The sequence below is a fragment of the Syngnathus leptorhynchus genome, chromosome 2, assembly GCF_054491065.1.
Source record: "Syngnathus leptorhynchus isolate UIUO chromosome 2, UIUO_Slep, whole genome shotgun sequence".
NCBI lineage: Eukaryota > Metazoa > Chordata > Actinopteri > Syngnathiformes > Syngnathidae > Syngnathus > Syngnathus leptorhynchus.
Window position 1 is genome coordinate 968,524 of NC_141196.1, and position 15,065 is coordinate 983,588.

The 15,065-nt window shown below is 47.2% G+C and overlaps 3 protein-coding genes across 6 annotated transcripts; 1 reads left to right on the plus strand and 2 right to left on the minus strand.

Moving 5' to 3' along the window:
- Positions 1 to 341: 341 nt before the first annotated feature.
- bcl6b (BCL6B transcription repressor) lies at positions 342 to 11,138 on the minus strand. 4 transcript variants are annotated; one of them, XM_085905238.1, is made up of 12 exons: positions 3,991 to 4,318; positions 3,839 to 3,912; positions 3,444 to 3,630; positions 2,946 to 3,164; positions 2,605 to 2,727; positions 2,345 to 2,534; positions 2,044 to 2,216; positions 1,890 to 1,969; positions 1,651 to 1,749; positions 1,430 to 1,560; positions 1,196 to 1,333; positions 342 to 1,112 (listed from the first exon to the last, which is right to left on the minus strand). In XM_085905238.1, the coding sequence occupies exons 3-12, from the start codon at positions 3,623 to 3,625 to the stop codon at positions 972 to 974; spliced, it is 1,476 nt and encodes a 491-aa protein (XP_085761364.1). In that variant the 5' UTR covers positions 3,626 to 3,630; positions 3,839 to 3,912; positions 3,991 to 4,318; the 3' UTR covers positions 342 to 971. The 4 variants fall into 4 exon arrangements, with proteins under 4 accessions (XP_085761364.1, XP_085761365.1, XP_085761366.1 ...); XM_085905239.1 differs by lacking the exons at positions 3,839 to 3,912; positions 3,991 to 4,318 and adding an exon at positions 10,945 to 11,138; XM_085905240.1 differs by having other exon boundaries at positions 2,345 to 2,522; positions 3,839 to 4,317.
- On the plus strand, positions 6,157 to 12,004 carry trip6 (thyroid hormone receptor interactor 6). The gene is made up of 10 exons (XM_085905258.1): positions 6,157 to 6,377; positions 7,568 to 7,778; positions 8,335 to 8,408; positions 8,482 to 8,595; positions 8,659 to 9,120; positions 9,280 to 9,376; positions 9,441 to 9,610; positions 10,400 to 10,578; positions 10,643 to 10,763; positions 10,966 to 12,004. The coding sequence occupies exons 2-10, from the start codon at positions 7,577 to 7,579 to the stop codon at positions 11,095 to 11,097; spliced, it is 1,551 nt and encodes a 516-aa protein (XP_085761384.1). The 5' UTR covers positions 6,157 to 6,377; positions 7,568 to 7,576; the 3' UTR covers positions 11,098 to 12,004.
- Positions 11,181 to 15,036, minus strand: sst5 (somatostatin 5). Its single transcript, XM_085905375.1, has 3 exons — positions 14,967 to 15,036; positions 13,057 to 13,383; positions 11,181 to 12,577 (listed from the first exon to the last, which is right to left on the minus strand). The coding sequence occupies exons 2-3, from the start codon at positions 13,168 to 13,170 to the stop codon at positions 12,404 to 12,406; spliced, it is 288 nt and encodes a 95-aa protein (XP_085761501.1). The 5' UTR covers positions 13,171 to 13,383; positions 14,967 to 15,036; the 3' UTR covers positions 11,181 to 12,403.
- Between the last annotated feature and the right edge of the window lie 29 nt (positions 15,037 to 15,065).

Consider the following 15,065-nt stretch of genomic DNA (forward strand, 5'->3'; position numbering starts at 1 on the left):
TGACAGGGTGAGAGAGTTCAGGCCCCGCCCCGCCCCGCTCCGCCCCTCGGGAAACATGGCAACAGTGTGAGTGAGGGAGGGTCAAGCAGGAAACAAGTGCCGGCAATTTTGTCATCCTTTTCATATGGCAGCAGAGATATGACGCCAAAGTCATGTGGAACTTTGAGATAGAGAGAATAAGGCCAATTTACTTGATTATGCCCCCCCCCTTAATAGTATCTTGAATTTTTTGTTTCGTTTTAAAAAAATCTGTCCTCTTGATTTAAAATACGACAATGACGTTCCGTGAAAATGAAACAAGTATGTCTTGTGTCAATTCTAAGAAATAAAGAGACACGATATCAAGGCTGCAGTTTAATTGAAATAACACAAAAGCATCTTTGACCTGCAAATGAATCATCCAATAATTCCCGACTCTCAATTTGTACGGTTATATAGCCGCAAAAGTCCTTTGCCCGCTTGTACTTTCCCAAGTGGCATAAATTATTTCAGAGAGCACAGCACGCAAGGCGCCAGGCCTCTCACGTGCAAAACGTAGAAGCGAGAAACAACACAATTGTCATTCAAAGTGCTTTTCAAATGAATGAGCTCAAACGTCAACACGTACTCTTCACGCTTCCTTGAAAGCACCTGAAGTGAACCCTCACCATTTTGTGCCAGAACATACTTTGTCTGTCCTTCATTATTTAAGCTTCAAAAATTGCAAAACAATTTTGATGCTTGATTGTCAATATCTTTCTTTGAAGTTCACTGTACATACTCAAACTTTCCAAAACCTCTCTTTGGCAGCCTAAGAACATCCTCTCAAACTCTTCACAAACTTCCAAACACACTTTCTGTGACACTCTCATCCATTTTTTTTTTTACCGCTCTCCTTTCAAATGCAAGCTCGGCGAGTGTGATGATTATTTTTTTTTTTTTTTACAGGCAGCTAAACCTCCTCTCACAAATATACCATTGTCGTTCAGCCTTTAGCAGGCCTGCAGAACGGGCGGGTACGGCTCGGTCAGGACCTTGTAGCGGATCTTGGTGTTGGTAACGGCGCCGTGCTTCTGGCGCAGATGAAGGCGCAGCTGGCTTTTGTGGCGGAAGCGGAGCTCACACTTTTCACACTGGACAAAAAAAAACCAGCCAAAATGAACGTTTGACCTCACCTTGGATTATTGCACCCATCCGTCTTTGGTTGGGCACTCACCGAGTAAGGCTTTTCTCCGGTGTGGATGCGCAGGTGACTCTTGAGGGTCTGCAGGTGTCGGAAGCGGGTGCCGCACGTGTGACACGGGTACGGCTTCTCACCCGTGTGGATCAGGACGTGCGCCCGCAGGTGAGCCACCTGAACATAACAACAACAAGCTCTTAGCTTCGCTCGCTTAATGCTAATCCGAAGTAGCGTGGCGGCGCGGATTGAACACAAAGGGTAAAGCCTCACCTGAACGAATCGCGCGCCGCAGGTGTCGCAGCGGTACGGCTTCTCGCCCGAGTGGATGCGAGCGTGCGTCTTGAGGTTGGCCGGCCGGTTGAAGCGGGCCCCGCACACGTTGCAGTGGTACGGCTTGTCGCCTGCGGGGTTTCAGTTCAAACGGATTTTCAATCCACGGCACGGGTTCTGGTTTGAGCCGCATCGGTCGTCGGGTGACATCCGAGCCTCACCCGAGAGGATGGTTTTGCCTCCTTTACCGTTGCCCGGGTAACCGTAAGGCGCATAGTAGCACTCTCGCTTGACGGCTTGATCTTGCTGATGAGTGGTAGCTGTGGAGTGGGAGTGAAAAAAAAGCAAGGTGGTGTGAATGTATTTCGGGAAGGGAGGAGTGGAGGGAGGGAAAGAGGGAGAAAGGAAGGAAGGAAGGAAGGTAGGAAGGAAAGAAGGAAGGAAGGAAGGAAGACGTTACCTGTCCCTTCGTCCACGGAGGCGGGTGGCCCGAGGGGAGGGGCTCGGCCAGAACCCTCGTAGCAGGAGGCCCGCCCCTGTCTGGTGAGCAGAGATTGTGAGCGGACGAAGGTGGCGTGTCGCAACACACGGCGAAACGGCGGCCTCCCCCTCACCTATCAATCTGACCGGGCACTTCTCCAGGCCACGCCTGTGTGACGGCCGTGGCGTCGCCGCCGCCACGCGGCTCCTCCTTCACTGAGCTCCCGCCACAGAGAGGGTTGAGGACAATGTATTTGTATTTTTTCCAGTTGCAGGACTTTGGGTCCGCCGTGATTTTGCTGCCACACTGAGGGCAAAGCACACACAAACAGCCGACGCTTGTTGAAATCTCACGTGAGACAGAAGGGAGCACTCCAACCATTGCGCTTGGGTTTTCCCATGTGATACCTTTGGCCGCTTTCCCACTAGACTGACCTCAAGATTTTCCTTGCAGGTTTTGGACTCGGCGGGGGAGCTCGGCTGGCAGCTGGAGCGAGCGGGGCTGTCGGGAGACGGCGGGGGCGAAACGAGCTCCTTCTTTAGCTCCTCTGCAGCGGGCCCGCGTGGCGGGAAGGACCCCGGTGTGAGCGGGCCCTCGGCCTGACCCGGGGCCCTGGAAAAAATACTGCTTGAAGGTCAGATTCATCAGTCCCCCCCCCTTCTAAATAGTTCCCAAATGGGCTACCAGTTCTTACCTGACTTTCTGAGCTGTTTGCAGTCCAAGATGAAACAGGTCTCCACTTTTATGGGCCACAGAGGCTACCGACACCCGGGGGTCCAGCTCCAATCGGGCGTGTCTCGTGCTCGTCTTTTCCCCGCTAAACAAAATCGAAGCATTTGAGTTTCAAAATGCACAGACGAACATTTTCTCATCAGTAGATGAGCTTTAAAAAAATCACGGCGCTGTTGCTATATAATGCGCTGAATAAATATTAAATATATATATATCATGGAAAAAAATATATATTATATTGTAACATACAAGCGAAATTGTTTATTTATTTTATAGTATTTCATTTTCTTTTGAGGTTCTGACCAGTGCAGCCGCATAAAGTCCCGGCAGGTGTCGGCCACGTGGTCCATCTGCAGGTAGGCCGCCGCGGCAAGTACGCCGGGGGCGGTGGCAGGGGTCAGCGGGAGGCGGGACGTGTACATGAAGTCCAGCAGCAGGGACACGCTGGTGGGCTCCAAGTGGCCCGGGAGGGACACGCTCATGTGCTGCACCGGCCGCGTGTAGAGCGAATAGAAGAACCCGCTGAGGAGGGGAGGGGGAAAAAAAATGAAAAAAAATTCAATTCTCCGGTGGAGCTGAGCTGCAGAGCGTCATTCAAAAGTCTCTGCAACAACCACACGAGATAATGCTAATATAGAATTGAAAACGCCATTGACATGCTAATGGTTAGCATTGAGAGTTATTTTCAATCCTTATTCTCAGTAAAAAAACAAAAACATTCTAACATCTTAATCCATTGTAGTTTTGCTCGACCTTTGCTTATTCCAAAAAAAAGTCAACATTTGTTTTGCGCGCACCCACCTGCAGGCCACCAGCACGGCCGAGTGAGCCCGCAGGCGAGCGTGGCCCACCGCCAAGGTGGCGTCGGTCAAGATGGCGCGGTGCCGCAGCTCGTTCAGGTTGAGCAGCACGTCGCCGCAGTGGCGGGTGAACTCCTTCACGTAGCCGGCGGACGCCCCGTTCCCTTCCGTTGCCGACGCCATCCTCTCTGGCAAAAAAAAGAAGTACAAGGCATCTAAATAACCGCTGAAACTACGATTTCGCTATCACCTGCTCTCCAATCATAGCGTATGTTTTGCTTTGTAAATGTTCCGATATTTAGGGACATTCAATCTGTACGTAAAGACGGAGAGGAATTTTACATTTCTGTCGGATTTTTTTCTATTTTATTTTCCTCTCCAAAATAAAGTACTTACAGATATGTGCGAGAATAAATAAACACAAGTGTGCCAGACACATGTGTTAGGCGAGACCAGCTCCCTACTCGTACCTGGAAAGAAAAACTCAAATGTCATCTCAATTTTCATTTTGGCCATTTTTTTTTTTTTTTGCTCCGTCCTCGACTCACCCCGACCAGCAGGGACGAGAACCGAAGTGCCCCCCCGCGCGGACCTCAAGCCCTTCGCCTCAGGCTCCTCCGCACAAAAGAGAAAGTGGGACCGAGCTCACCTCCACTTCCACTGGCGACAAGAGTTTGTGTGGGGGGGCGGCGGGGAGGACCGCTCTTTATAATGTCGCCCACCCGCCTTCTGCCACTTCCTTCTTCCTCAATGGCCCACGCGCAGGAAAAGGCCTCCTGGCCCAGTATTTTTAGTGGGTGGGCTAGTAGTTTTGTCGAAACCCCCGTCGCGCTGAGCACAGGAAAAGGCTCGTGGGGTCCCGTTTGGAAAAAAAAAAACGAAAAGAAAAAAAATCGAATAGGATTCGCCGTTCCCGATTGTCTGGAGACAAGCCAGGAAATATCACCGAGCGTCACGTCGCCGGAAGGGAGGAAGAAAAATATTGATATTGTTGCCGAAATGATCTACCAATTATGAAGTATGGATTGGTTACAAAAACAATTCTTCTTTCTTTTTTTGGGGCGGGGTTTGCCATTTTGAGAACAACCGTTTAAGAGCAACCTTTTTCAAAGTACCATTTCAAGGAATTTCTCAAATGTTTTCTCTGCACAGAAGCAATAAGGGCAAAAACAGCGAGATCAAATCAAAGACGCGTTTCAATCAAATCACCATCCATGGATTTTGGGGAGCGTCAGCATCGTTCATGAGTGTTTAGTGAGGTGCAAGTGTTATGAGGACAAGGAGGAAGGAAGCGAGACAACACCGTCGTCGCTTGGAGATGGGGGACACCTTCCCCTTGATGGTGGAAAACAAACTTGGAGCGAAATGAAGCCAACAGATGTGAAGGAAACACCCCCCCGCCCCCCCTCCCTCCCTCCATCCATCACAACACACACACACACTTTTGAATGCATCCTGCAAAGCTGCTGAGAGACATGGATGAAAACGCCTGCGCAGGACATCCGTCAATAATAATGGAGGCAGGAGACCAGGGAAGAAAAAAGGCGATGAGGGGGCCTTCATATGAAAAACAAAACAAAATGGCGGCACGTTACCTCATGCTGAGAAAGAAAGTGGCTCCTCATTGCAAAAATTCTGTTTTATTCTCCAAAACCATTGAAGGTCATTGATTTGAAATCCCGACTGTTGTGGAACCACAGAGAGCTTGAGAGATTCTCAGTTTGGCTCGAGGCCTCGCACAACCTCCCCCCGCCCCCGGCTATTTTTCAGACCTTTATTTCTTATTTGACATGTCATCCCTGATGGGGGGGATCAAGAAAACAGAGGTGGTCTGGGCCGCTTCCGGGCATTGTGAGAACAACGGATGAGTCCGAGGGGGGCAGAGGGGGGGGGGGGGGGTCTTTGAGGAAAAGTGAGACCATTACTGAACGGCTTCTCCAATGGGCGGAAGCCATCCAGTCTGTCCCGTTGGCAAAGCTGTGTGTGTGTGGGGGGGGGGGACTTCCTTGCCTTCACATGTGTGTCAGTGTTCTCTAGCTCCAACGTTGACCCGAATCCCCCAAGCCGATGCCAACGTGTTGACAAAAACAAAGACTTCCTATGATTTTCTGTCGGCGTGGACATATAAGGGCAAGCAGCTACCGGATGGGGGAGGAAGTGTGTGTGTGTGTGTGTGTGGGGGGGGGGGGGCAGGGAAACATCTTTCTTTGTCCCGCTTTCTGCCGAGGCCCCGGCAATACGGCAGCAACTTTGATCGCGTGGGACTACAAATCAAAAGATACACAACCAGAATAAAGTCCAAATAGTTAAATCAGAGATTGTTTCAGAATATGGCAAGAGCAGGTTTGACGTTTTCCAGATGACAGTTGTAATATGACAATAATAAATGGGACATCCCTGAGAAAAAAAAAAGATTATGCAAATTTTTCAGAATCTTACAATTCGTTCCCTTTCTTGTGTTGGCGAATACTTCTCAATTTTTTGAGAAAAGATATGAATTTATCCTCATGATGTGATGACTTGATCTTGAAAATATGTACAACGTTTTCCCCTGAAATCTAAAGCTTTCTAAAGCTCCAAGTTGAATCGGGTCGTGGATTTTATTTTTGCCTTCTCAGCGTGTCCCCTCGTCTAAGTTGGTTTCTATTTTGGGAACTTTTCCCGGTCACGCGCCCACCTTGCCAAGCGGGTGCGAGCACGTCGTTGTACGCACGCTGACGTCACGCGTCGGGAAGCGTCGCGAGGTGGCTGTGTGTGGCCTCTACCCGAAAGGCCTCCCCGGAGCCGAACCCAAAGTCGGTTACCGACGCAGGCTGGCTGGCTGGCTCGCTCGCTCGTCCAGCGAAAAGAGAAAGTTTTGTCCGCTGGCCACAACTTTTCGCTCGCGTGCTTTCATGGGAGCCGCGCGCCGATCTGCTCTTCGCCATTTCTGGTGGTGAGCCGTCATTCTTTCCTTACTGTTGTTATTGTTGTTTTATTATCGGGTCGTGTGTTGCGAAGTTAGCCGGTTGGCAACATCGGCATCATAATGTTCCCCCCCCGCCCGCCTATCACTTTAGAGTCGAATCACATTTCTTTAGTTTGAAATTGTTATTGTTACGTTTGGGCCGTTTGCACAATCTGTGAAAAGAGCGCAACAAACAACTAGCTACACGCCGTTAGCTTAAGCCTTCAAAATAAAAGCACGAGACGAACCAACTTCCAAATTGAGCGTCATGTTGCTATATTTGTGGACAGGGCAGAAGCAGATAGAACAATGGTTCGCATTTGATTTCGGTTACGCGTGTGTATTGCTTTTTTTCGTCTCATGGAATTTTACTTGAAAAGAAACGGAAGAAACGCCCAAGTTCCCCTTTCGCTTGACACCCTGTCGCCCGTCAAATCCCAGTTGATCTATTTGATTATTGAGATTATTTGATTGAGATTAGATGCAGTAAATATCTTTTCTTGGTTGAAAAACTTTCAAACAGCAAACTGTGCAGACATTTGTGCCTGTATTTTGTTTTTAGTTCGAGTTTTGCACCGTTTTATCACTGTTTTGTATCACCTAAAATATATATATGTAACACAATACAAAAATATAAAAACATTTATAGGTCACCTTTTTACTGGTCCTTTATAATATCAATTAAACTTGAAATATGAAATAGCATAAAAAGTATCAAAGCATTACAGTCCGAGTTTTTTTTTTTTTTATGTGCCACGACGTCATGGTTACAATCCTCTTAGCTATGAGGATTTATGACAGCTACACGACCCAAATTCTGTCAATACCCCGGACTGATTTATTAATTTTTCCCTCCACTCTTGAATGTAAAACAAAGCAAGTTGTCAAGGATTGTATTGTTTTAAGCCAGGTGCTTTCATTACGCAACATTTCCTATTTTGGAAATCCTCGCTGTCCTGGTGTAAACAGCCAAAGACAATAAGCATTGTGGGTGGCAGGCGGCCAGGCTGCGATGTTTTCGGGGGGCCCGCCGCTGGAATTCCCCAAACCTTTCCGACCGGCTGCTGCCTTCCTGCTCCCAAAAGTCTATTGTTTGAGCCGCCGTTGCCACGGGAAACAAAAAAGCAGCAACGCATCCCTTCCGCTGGACTCGTTGCCCCTTCTGTGTCAATCCTCAGAATCCCGCCATGTCCGGTCCTACCTGGCTGCCACCCAGGACTCTGGATAGTCCCGAGCGAGCCGTCCCCCAGATGGCCCACTCTGCTGGCTCGCCCGTCTACCGAGCCCCCAACAAGAAGGCCGCGCCGGACTTCCGGCCCAAATACAACCCTTATGACCACAACGGAGGAGGGGGCACGGCCACTCGGTACATGGCAACCGGACCCACAGGTGAGACTTTGATCTTTTACGTTTTTGCACAAGCGCCATCCAGAAAAAAACAACAACGTTGGTCTCTCCTTTACATTTTTGTTAGCCACTTCACTTAAATATTGGAAATTCAAAGAAAAAAAAAAACTTGAGTATATCATATTCTAAAATATATTGCACCAAAAATATTTGAAAACAAACTAAGTCAGATATGATGTCCATACATGTTCTATCCAATCAAACCATTCAAAGCCACTCAAAAATGATACGCGTTTGAACGTTTAAGCATGTGCTTTTTTCCTTTACCACTAGAGGGAGCGCTCATAACACCAGTTGTACCACGCGACCATAATCGGTTTGCCGAAACGTTTCATCGAACGTCGGTCTTGTGAAATATTCTTTTTTGTTTGTTTGCACAATGTGGAGGTTGGAAAATAACTTATTTGTCTCCATTGTCATTACTTATATGTATATTTATCCAGCCAATCATAGGGCCCTCATAAAAGTCCAATTTCAAAATGATGCCCGCATGCATCCCTATTAAAATTCCCTGCAACCGCGCTCTGTTGCGGCAAAGGTGGGCCTGTTCACCATTCTCCCGGCGATCGCTATTTCCTGCCTCCGCACGGGCCCGCCAAGTACGAGCTGACCGTAGGTGTCCCGTCGAGGTCGCCCGCACCTATTTTCCACACCGCCCCAACCTTCACGTTGCGCTCTCCTTCAGCACCGCGGCCCCGACAAGGCCGCCGGCTACCACTCCAAGATTGACGCCGACATCGACTCGCTCAGCGCCATGCTGGCCGACCTGGACGGTTTGCCGCAGGACTCCGGCGCGCAAGTACGACACCTGGGCAAAATTGCGCCGACAATTTCCCGTGACGTTGACATTTCTTTCCCACAGCTGTACGACAACGTGCCTTACAACAAATACTACTCGGGGGATAACTACAACGCCGTGGGGCCCCCGAGCCGGCTCACCTCGAGCTACCACCCCCAAAGCCAGTACCACCCGCCGCCGTCCCCGTACCAGCAGGACTACTACGCGCCGGCCTCCTCCAAGCCGTACCCGCAGCCCGTGCCGGCGTCCTACACCACGGCCTCCACCCCGACCGGGCCCAGGTTCAGCGTGCAGGTCAAGACGGCTCAGCCCGTCACCTACTCGCAGACGGGGAGGCAGGCCGAGCAGGCCTACGCGCCGCCGCCCCCTCGTCAGCACGCGCCACGGCCCCAGGATTGGTACGCTGCGCACGCCGCCCCGCCCCCTCAGGAGACGCACAGGGTGAGGGAGGGCCAGGTGGCCTTGTCCAAAAAGGGGATGGAAAATCATCAAAGTCCCGCTGCTGCTTACCAGTCCGCCGGCAAGGTGAGAGCGCCGACATTTGGCCAGGTTGGACAAAACCAAATAGTGGGTCAAATTCGAGGAAGGGGCCAGTCAAAGAGTAGATTTTCATCAAAAGCCAATTTTCATTGCCATTTGAAGTAACATTTTGAATTGAACCCCGCCCCGCCCCACCCCGCGCAGCATGTGGCATCTTCCACTCGTCCAGAAGAGGAGTTGGATCGCCTCACCAAGAAGCTGGTGTACGATATGAACCACCCGCCCGCCGAGGATTATTTCGGTACGGCCCTACGGGAAACCCCGGCGAGAGTAGCCACGACCAAATGGTTTGCCCTCCCTTTTAGGGCGCTGCGCTCGCTGCGGCGACAACGTGGTGGGCGACGGCAGCGGCTGCATCGCCATGGAGCAGGTGTTCCACGTGGAGTGTTTCACTTGCATCACCTGCCACGCTCGCCTGCGAGGGCAGCCCTTCTACGCCCTGGACAAGAAGAGCTACTGCGAGACTTGCTACATTGTGAGCGCCGCCGTCCGCGCCTGCCTTTATGAAAAGCCCCCTTTCAGCTGTCAACATTGGCTTGCAGCTCTTCCAAATCCATTACAATTCCAACGTGGGCCTAACTAGTAATCATTTTTGCTAACAAAAACTAACCTGTTTTTGATCTGTTTCGGCTTGACAAACAAATACCGTATTTTCCGGACTATAAGGCCCACCTTCACTGCATGGCCCTTTTTCTTTTAGAACTTTGTCCTTATTTAAGGCGCACCATTAATGCATCATGTCAGAATTTTAATCCAAATCAAATCATTCTCCATTTTATCTTGTTTATTTCAACTTCAGACGCAACAAGTTACCTTATAATCACAAAATAATGATCCATGGTCTTTTTGATTCACAGTCTTCATCGGGCCACTTATGATTGATTTCATGACACAATGCTTCGGGCCAGTTTAAATTGAGGAATTTGGTCCATATATAAGGCGCACTGTTGGCTTTAGAGAAAAATCTTGGTTTTTTTTTAGGTGCGCCTTATAGTCCGGAAAATACGGTACTCCAGATATATAAAAAATAAATACAAAATAGAACTAATACAAAATGAATACATTATGAAACTCATAATTCAATAATAAATACATTATTGATTATAAATAAATAATAATTATATATTATTATTATAATAATTATAAATAAATATAAATAATTATTATTAATAATAGACACTAAATATCAAAGTTGCTAAAGAAAACAGAATTCAAACGACAGTTTTCTACACCGACATTGAACTGAAAGCATTTTTTCCGCCAGAGTACACTGGAGCAATGTTCAAAGTGCTCCAAGCCCATTTTGGACCGCATCCTGCGTGCCATGGGCAAAGCCTACCATCCTCGCTGCTTCACCTGCGTGGTGTGCAACTGCTGCTTGGACGGCGTCCCCTTCACGGTGGACGCCACCTCGCAGATCCACTGCATCGAGGACTTTCACAGGTACGCACGCAAACACGCCCGCAGTGACCGAGTGCTACTAACGAAAGCCCCCCCACCCCCTCAGGAAGTACGCCCCTCGCTGTTCCGTGTGCGGCGAGCCCATCATGCCCGAGGCGGGTCAGGAGGAGACGGTCAGGATTGTCGCGCTTGACCGAAGCTTTCACGTCAACTGTTACATCTGCGAGGTTAGTTTCTTTTTTTTTTTATTCTTGGTAAGGTGGGATAAACTTTATATTCAATTAACTCATTCGCTGCCAATCCAGTTGATATCTTTGACGTCTGTAAGCGTCAATGGCACTGAATGAGTGAAAATATTCACCAGACGCAAATGAAAGAAAGCTACCGTTGCTTTGCCGCGGGACTGACCGTGATCTCCATCATGAGCAGGAATGCGGGCTCCTGCTGTCCTCAGAGGGCGAAGGTCGCGGTTGCTACCCGCTGGACGGTCACATCCTGTGCAAGGGCTGCAGCGCCCGGCGCATCCAAGACCTCTCGGCCAAAATCTCCACCGACTGCTGACCGAGGCGCTGTGGCACACATCAACATTTTTTTTTTCTTAACATCACGCAGCTTTAACAGTACCCGTCCCCCCCCTTTTGTCTTTCTTTTTTTTTTTTTTTGCTAGTCTTTGTCTTGTGTTACCGATCCAAACGAGCGACGTGTGAAGCAGCCGTCGTCACGGTCGATCGGGTACATATTTTGGTCGGCAGGCGACTTGCTTACACACTCGAATGATGGCCGAACGCTCAATCCATAACTGCCTCAAAACTCAACAACTGTGACTTTCTACATTTGAGCAGGCCGCGCCGTAGCCTCGTTGAATTGTAGCTCAAAGGAATGTCGTAGATTTAACAAGGATTTGTTTTTTTGCCATCGTGAATGTGACAACACAAAAAAATGTCTTTGGACTGTTACTCAGAACGGCGCAATGAAGTTTGATAGGATTACAGGGTGAAAACATTCACCGAAAAATCGGAACTTGCGTCTCCCTTGCCGATGTTTCTTTGTGCACTTTTGCGCTCGTTTGTTTATTTGTACATCGCCCCAGATGCGACACGGCAACACGCTAATGCGTGTACAACAAAACGAAATGTGCCACGAACATACATATTGTGGCCCGCCTGTCATCTGGGGTTTGTTCATTTTTGGAGCCTTGGCAGCTATAGTATTTGCTACATTTCGTCGAAGCGTCCAAAACGTGTACAGTCCGATTGTCGATCCCGCTATTGTGAAGTGATCCCGAGTACCTTTTGTCATTTGCCCGTCTTTAAGTCTGAATGTTAATGTCCAGTTGCACAATCAGCCATGTAGCTTTGGCCAAGTCCATTTTTTTTTTTTTAGCTTTTCATTTTGGTTCTCTGTTTTGGCTCACGGTACTGCGGCGCGTCCCTTTTGGGCGAATGAATAAAAAATATTTTTAAAATAAAGTAAAAGTGTCTTGTGACTAATTAAGTGCAAAGTTGGACACATTTGGGAAAAGGTTTCATTTGGGTTTCTTCAATCAGGTGGGTTTCTTCAGGAAAAGTGAAGAAATGACTCGAAAACAGTGTACAACTTGTTTAAAAATTGAAATTGTTTCCTCAAATTAAGCCAACTAATAGCTGGCAACAAAAGGTAGCACACCCCTGAATAAAATCCATCTCACACTAGTACGCACGCACGCCTTGAAGAACACCGTCAAAATGATGTTTTTCAACTTTTATTGAGCCAAGGCACATTTTTCAATGGAGGACAAGTCTAACAAGATAGGGGACATAGCCAAAGTTGGAATTGAAGGCAAACTTAGGACGCACACCATCGAGGGAAGGAGAGTGATGACGTGGCGTCAACAGGAGGTGAAGGTCTTCCAGAAGAAATTGCGGCAACCCGCCTTGCGCTCTCTTTGAGAGAGAGGAAGATGTCGCCGCATCAACGTCACCCCGACGCCGAGCTCGGGGAGCGCCTCGTCGCTCGCCGCCACTTGGTAGATCAGCCTCAGCAACAGCGAGCGAGCAGACGCCTGAAAACAAACAAGTTCAGCTTCATCTGCTTCTTTTGCCTTCTTTGTAAAAGTAGAGCTAAAAGTAAAGTTGTCAGAAAAAAAAGAAACATTCCCAACTAAAAAAAGAGATAGCTGAAAAATCAACTTTAATACTGTAATTGAGTATTTGTAATTTGTTACCTCCCATCATCGAAGACTTGTGAGATCCTTATTTGCTACTCTATATTTAACGTGGAGAAGTACAAAAGTACTCACTATATCGCATATTAAAAAAAACTAAACAGACTTCAAAGTACTTCACTTATGTGTAAGTATTCACATACTTTTTTTTTTTTTTTTTTAAAAGCACTAACAAAGTGTTGTGTTTCTATCCAAATCATCACTTTGTACTTAAGTAGAAGTGAAGATAGTGTCGAATAAGTTGGCCAGTACCAACACAGTACATAGAAATACAAAAGTGGACCAAAACAGCGAAGCAGGAGTGACCAGCGACTCACCTTGTCCAGTGGCGCCTCTGCGAGTAGGTGAGCCACGTCAGGGGCGCCGGTGCTGACTCGCACCAGCAGCCCGGCGGACAACAGAAGAGCCAGCAGCACCTGCGGCCGAAGCATCTCCGCTTCTGCAGAACGGGTCGTGTGATGCCCGATTGGGCGCACTCGCCCTCATAAATAGCCGGCGCGCCATTGGCTGAGGGTTGCGGGGGCGCGACGAGGTGTTGGCAGATGATGCAAGTGTCACCCGAGTGTTGTTTGCATAAGTGCGGCAGGCAAGAAGTTGAATGTCACTTTATGATGAGGCTTATTGTAATATTGCTTCTGAAAAAACTAGAGCACATTGTACAGAAAAGCATGTTGCATTCACTTGAAAACACAAAAAAACAGCCAATCATTTGTTCCCCCTGTTGTCAGAGCATATTTTGTGGGATTTTCTTTCCTGTTTTAGAGGACAATTCTTATTTCATTTCCACCCCAAAAAGATCTTGAAAACGCAACAAATGTTAAATGATTAAAGAGCAGGATATTATTCAGAGAAACGGACACAAATCAGAAAGAAAAAAAAACATTCCCAAAACAAAAAAGGACCGAAAACAGAAAAAAAAAAAAAAAAATCTTTCAAAAAAAAAAAATCTCATGAAACAAGAAAAAAAAATGAATTACTCTGAAAAATGTGAATGCAAAACGCTTCGGTACAATTTACTCATTTGAGGGGGGTCAGAATATGATTATGTCTAAAACTCCTTCAACCCTATGGAGATTATATAAAAATGTGTCGGTCGGGATTAGCCATTCGGCGTCCACGCGCAACGTGAGGCCCCCGCACGCTGAGGCGCTTTGTTAATGACACACAGTGACTCAAATGTTAACTAACCACCAACAAGGCGGGCTCCATTCAACATCTTCACTGAGTGGGAGGGGCGAACGCCGGAACAAGATATTATTTTTAATTGATGATACAATTGTACATCGGTTAGTGATAAGACTACAAGTTGTTGTTTTTTTTTAACTTGAATTATGATTTTGCCGATGTTGACCCGTGGCCTGGCCTGTTTTTACCGTATACAGTATTTATGGCCTCATCGTGTTTTGAGACAAATATTTACAGACAACATGCAATGAATTAGATCACTAACCGGAATAAGAAAATGAAGCTTATTTAGCAACATATTTATTATTTTCTATTTATATGATGCATGGACCACGAGTGGTTTTCCTGGAAATATTGATTTTAATGACGCATAATTAACATAAATCATATTGTGCATCGTGGTTGTAATAAAGAGTGACGTTTCATTTGATTTCTGATATAATTTTTGTTTAACTCTCATCAGAGTAGCAGGGAAGCAAATACATTTGAATAAAGTTAGCTGAGTTAGCTGCTGCTAACTGGTCAAGAAAAAAAGTTACTGCAGCTACAGTATAGAATGAAAACTACAAAAAAAAGAAGTGTGACAGCCTTTATAAGCGAGCCATGCATTTTTTTCCTCTTCCTCTAGATGGCGAAAAGGGTTTGAGTTAGTTTGATGCACGTTTAGAGGAAATTTCAGATAATAAATGATGCTCTACTTTGTCGTTAAACCAAAAAAGTACCCAACCTGGTCTGCGTAAATGTAAAGCCTTCAAAAGAGGCTAATTGACAGCCAAAGTACAAACTTTGCTTAGATCAATACAAGTAGATGGTTAAAAAAAAATCTCATCAGAAAATATTTAAACATACAGTAGACGCAAACAAATTGGACGTCGTGACAATTGAATTGACCCATTTAGAGCGTATTAGCATTTCCGGGGAAATCATGCGTATGCAACTGGGCATTGCTAACACGTCTCAAACGCTTGAAATTTCAGTCAAACGCAACAAATTGAGACCGGAACAGACCAAGTTAACGTCATCGTGGAAAACCAAAACTTACCAGAAATCGTAAACCGTAAGCTGTCACTGTGTTGCGGCGCTTCTGACTCCTCGCGGGAAATTTAATTTGTCCATCAGCGAAAAGGATCCGTGCGGAAAC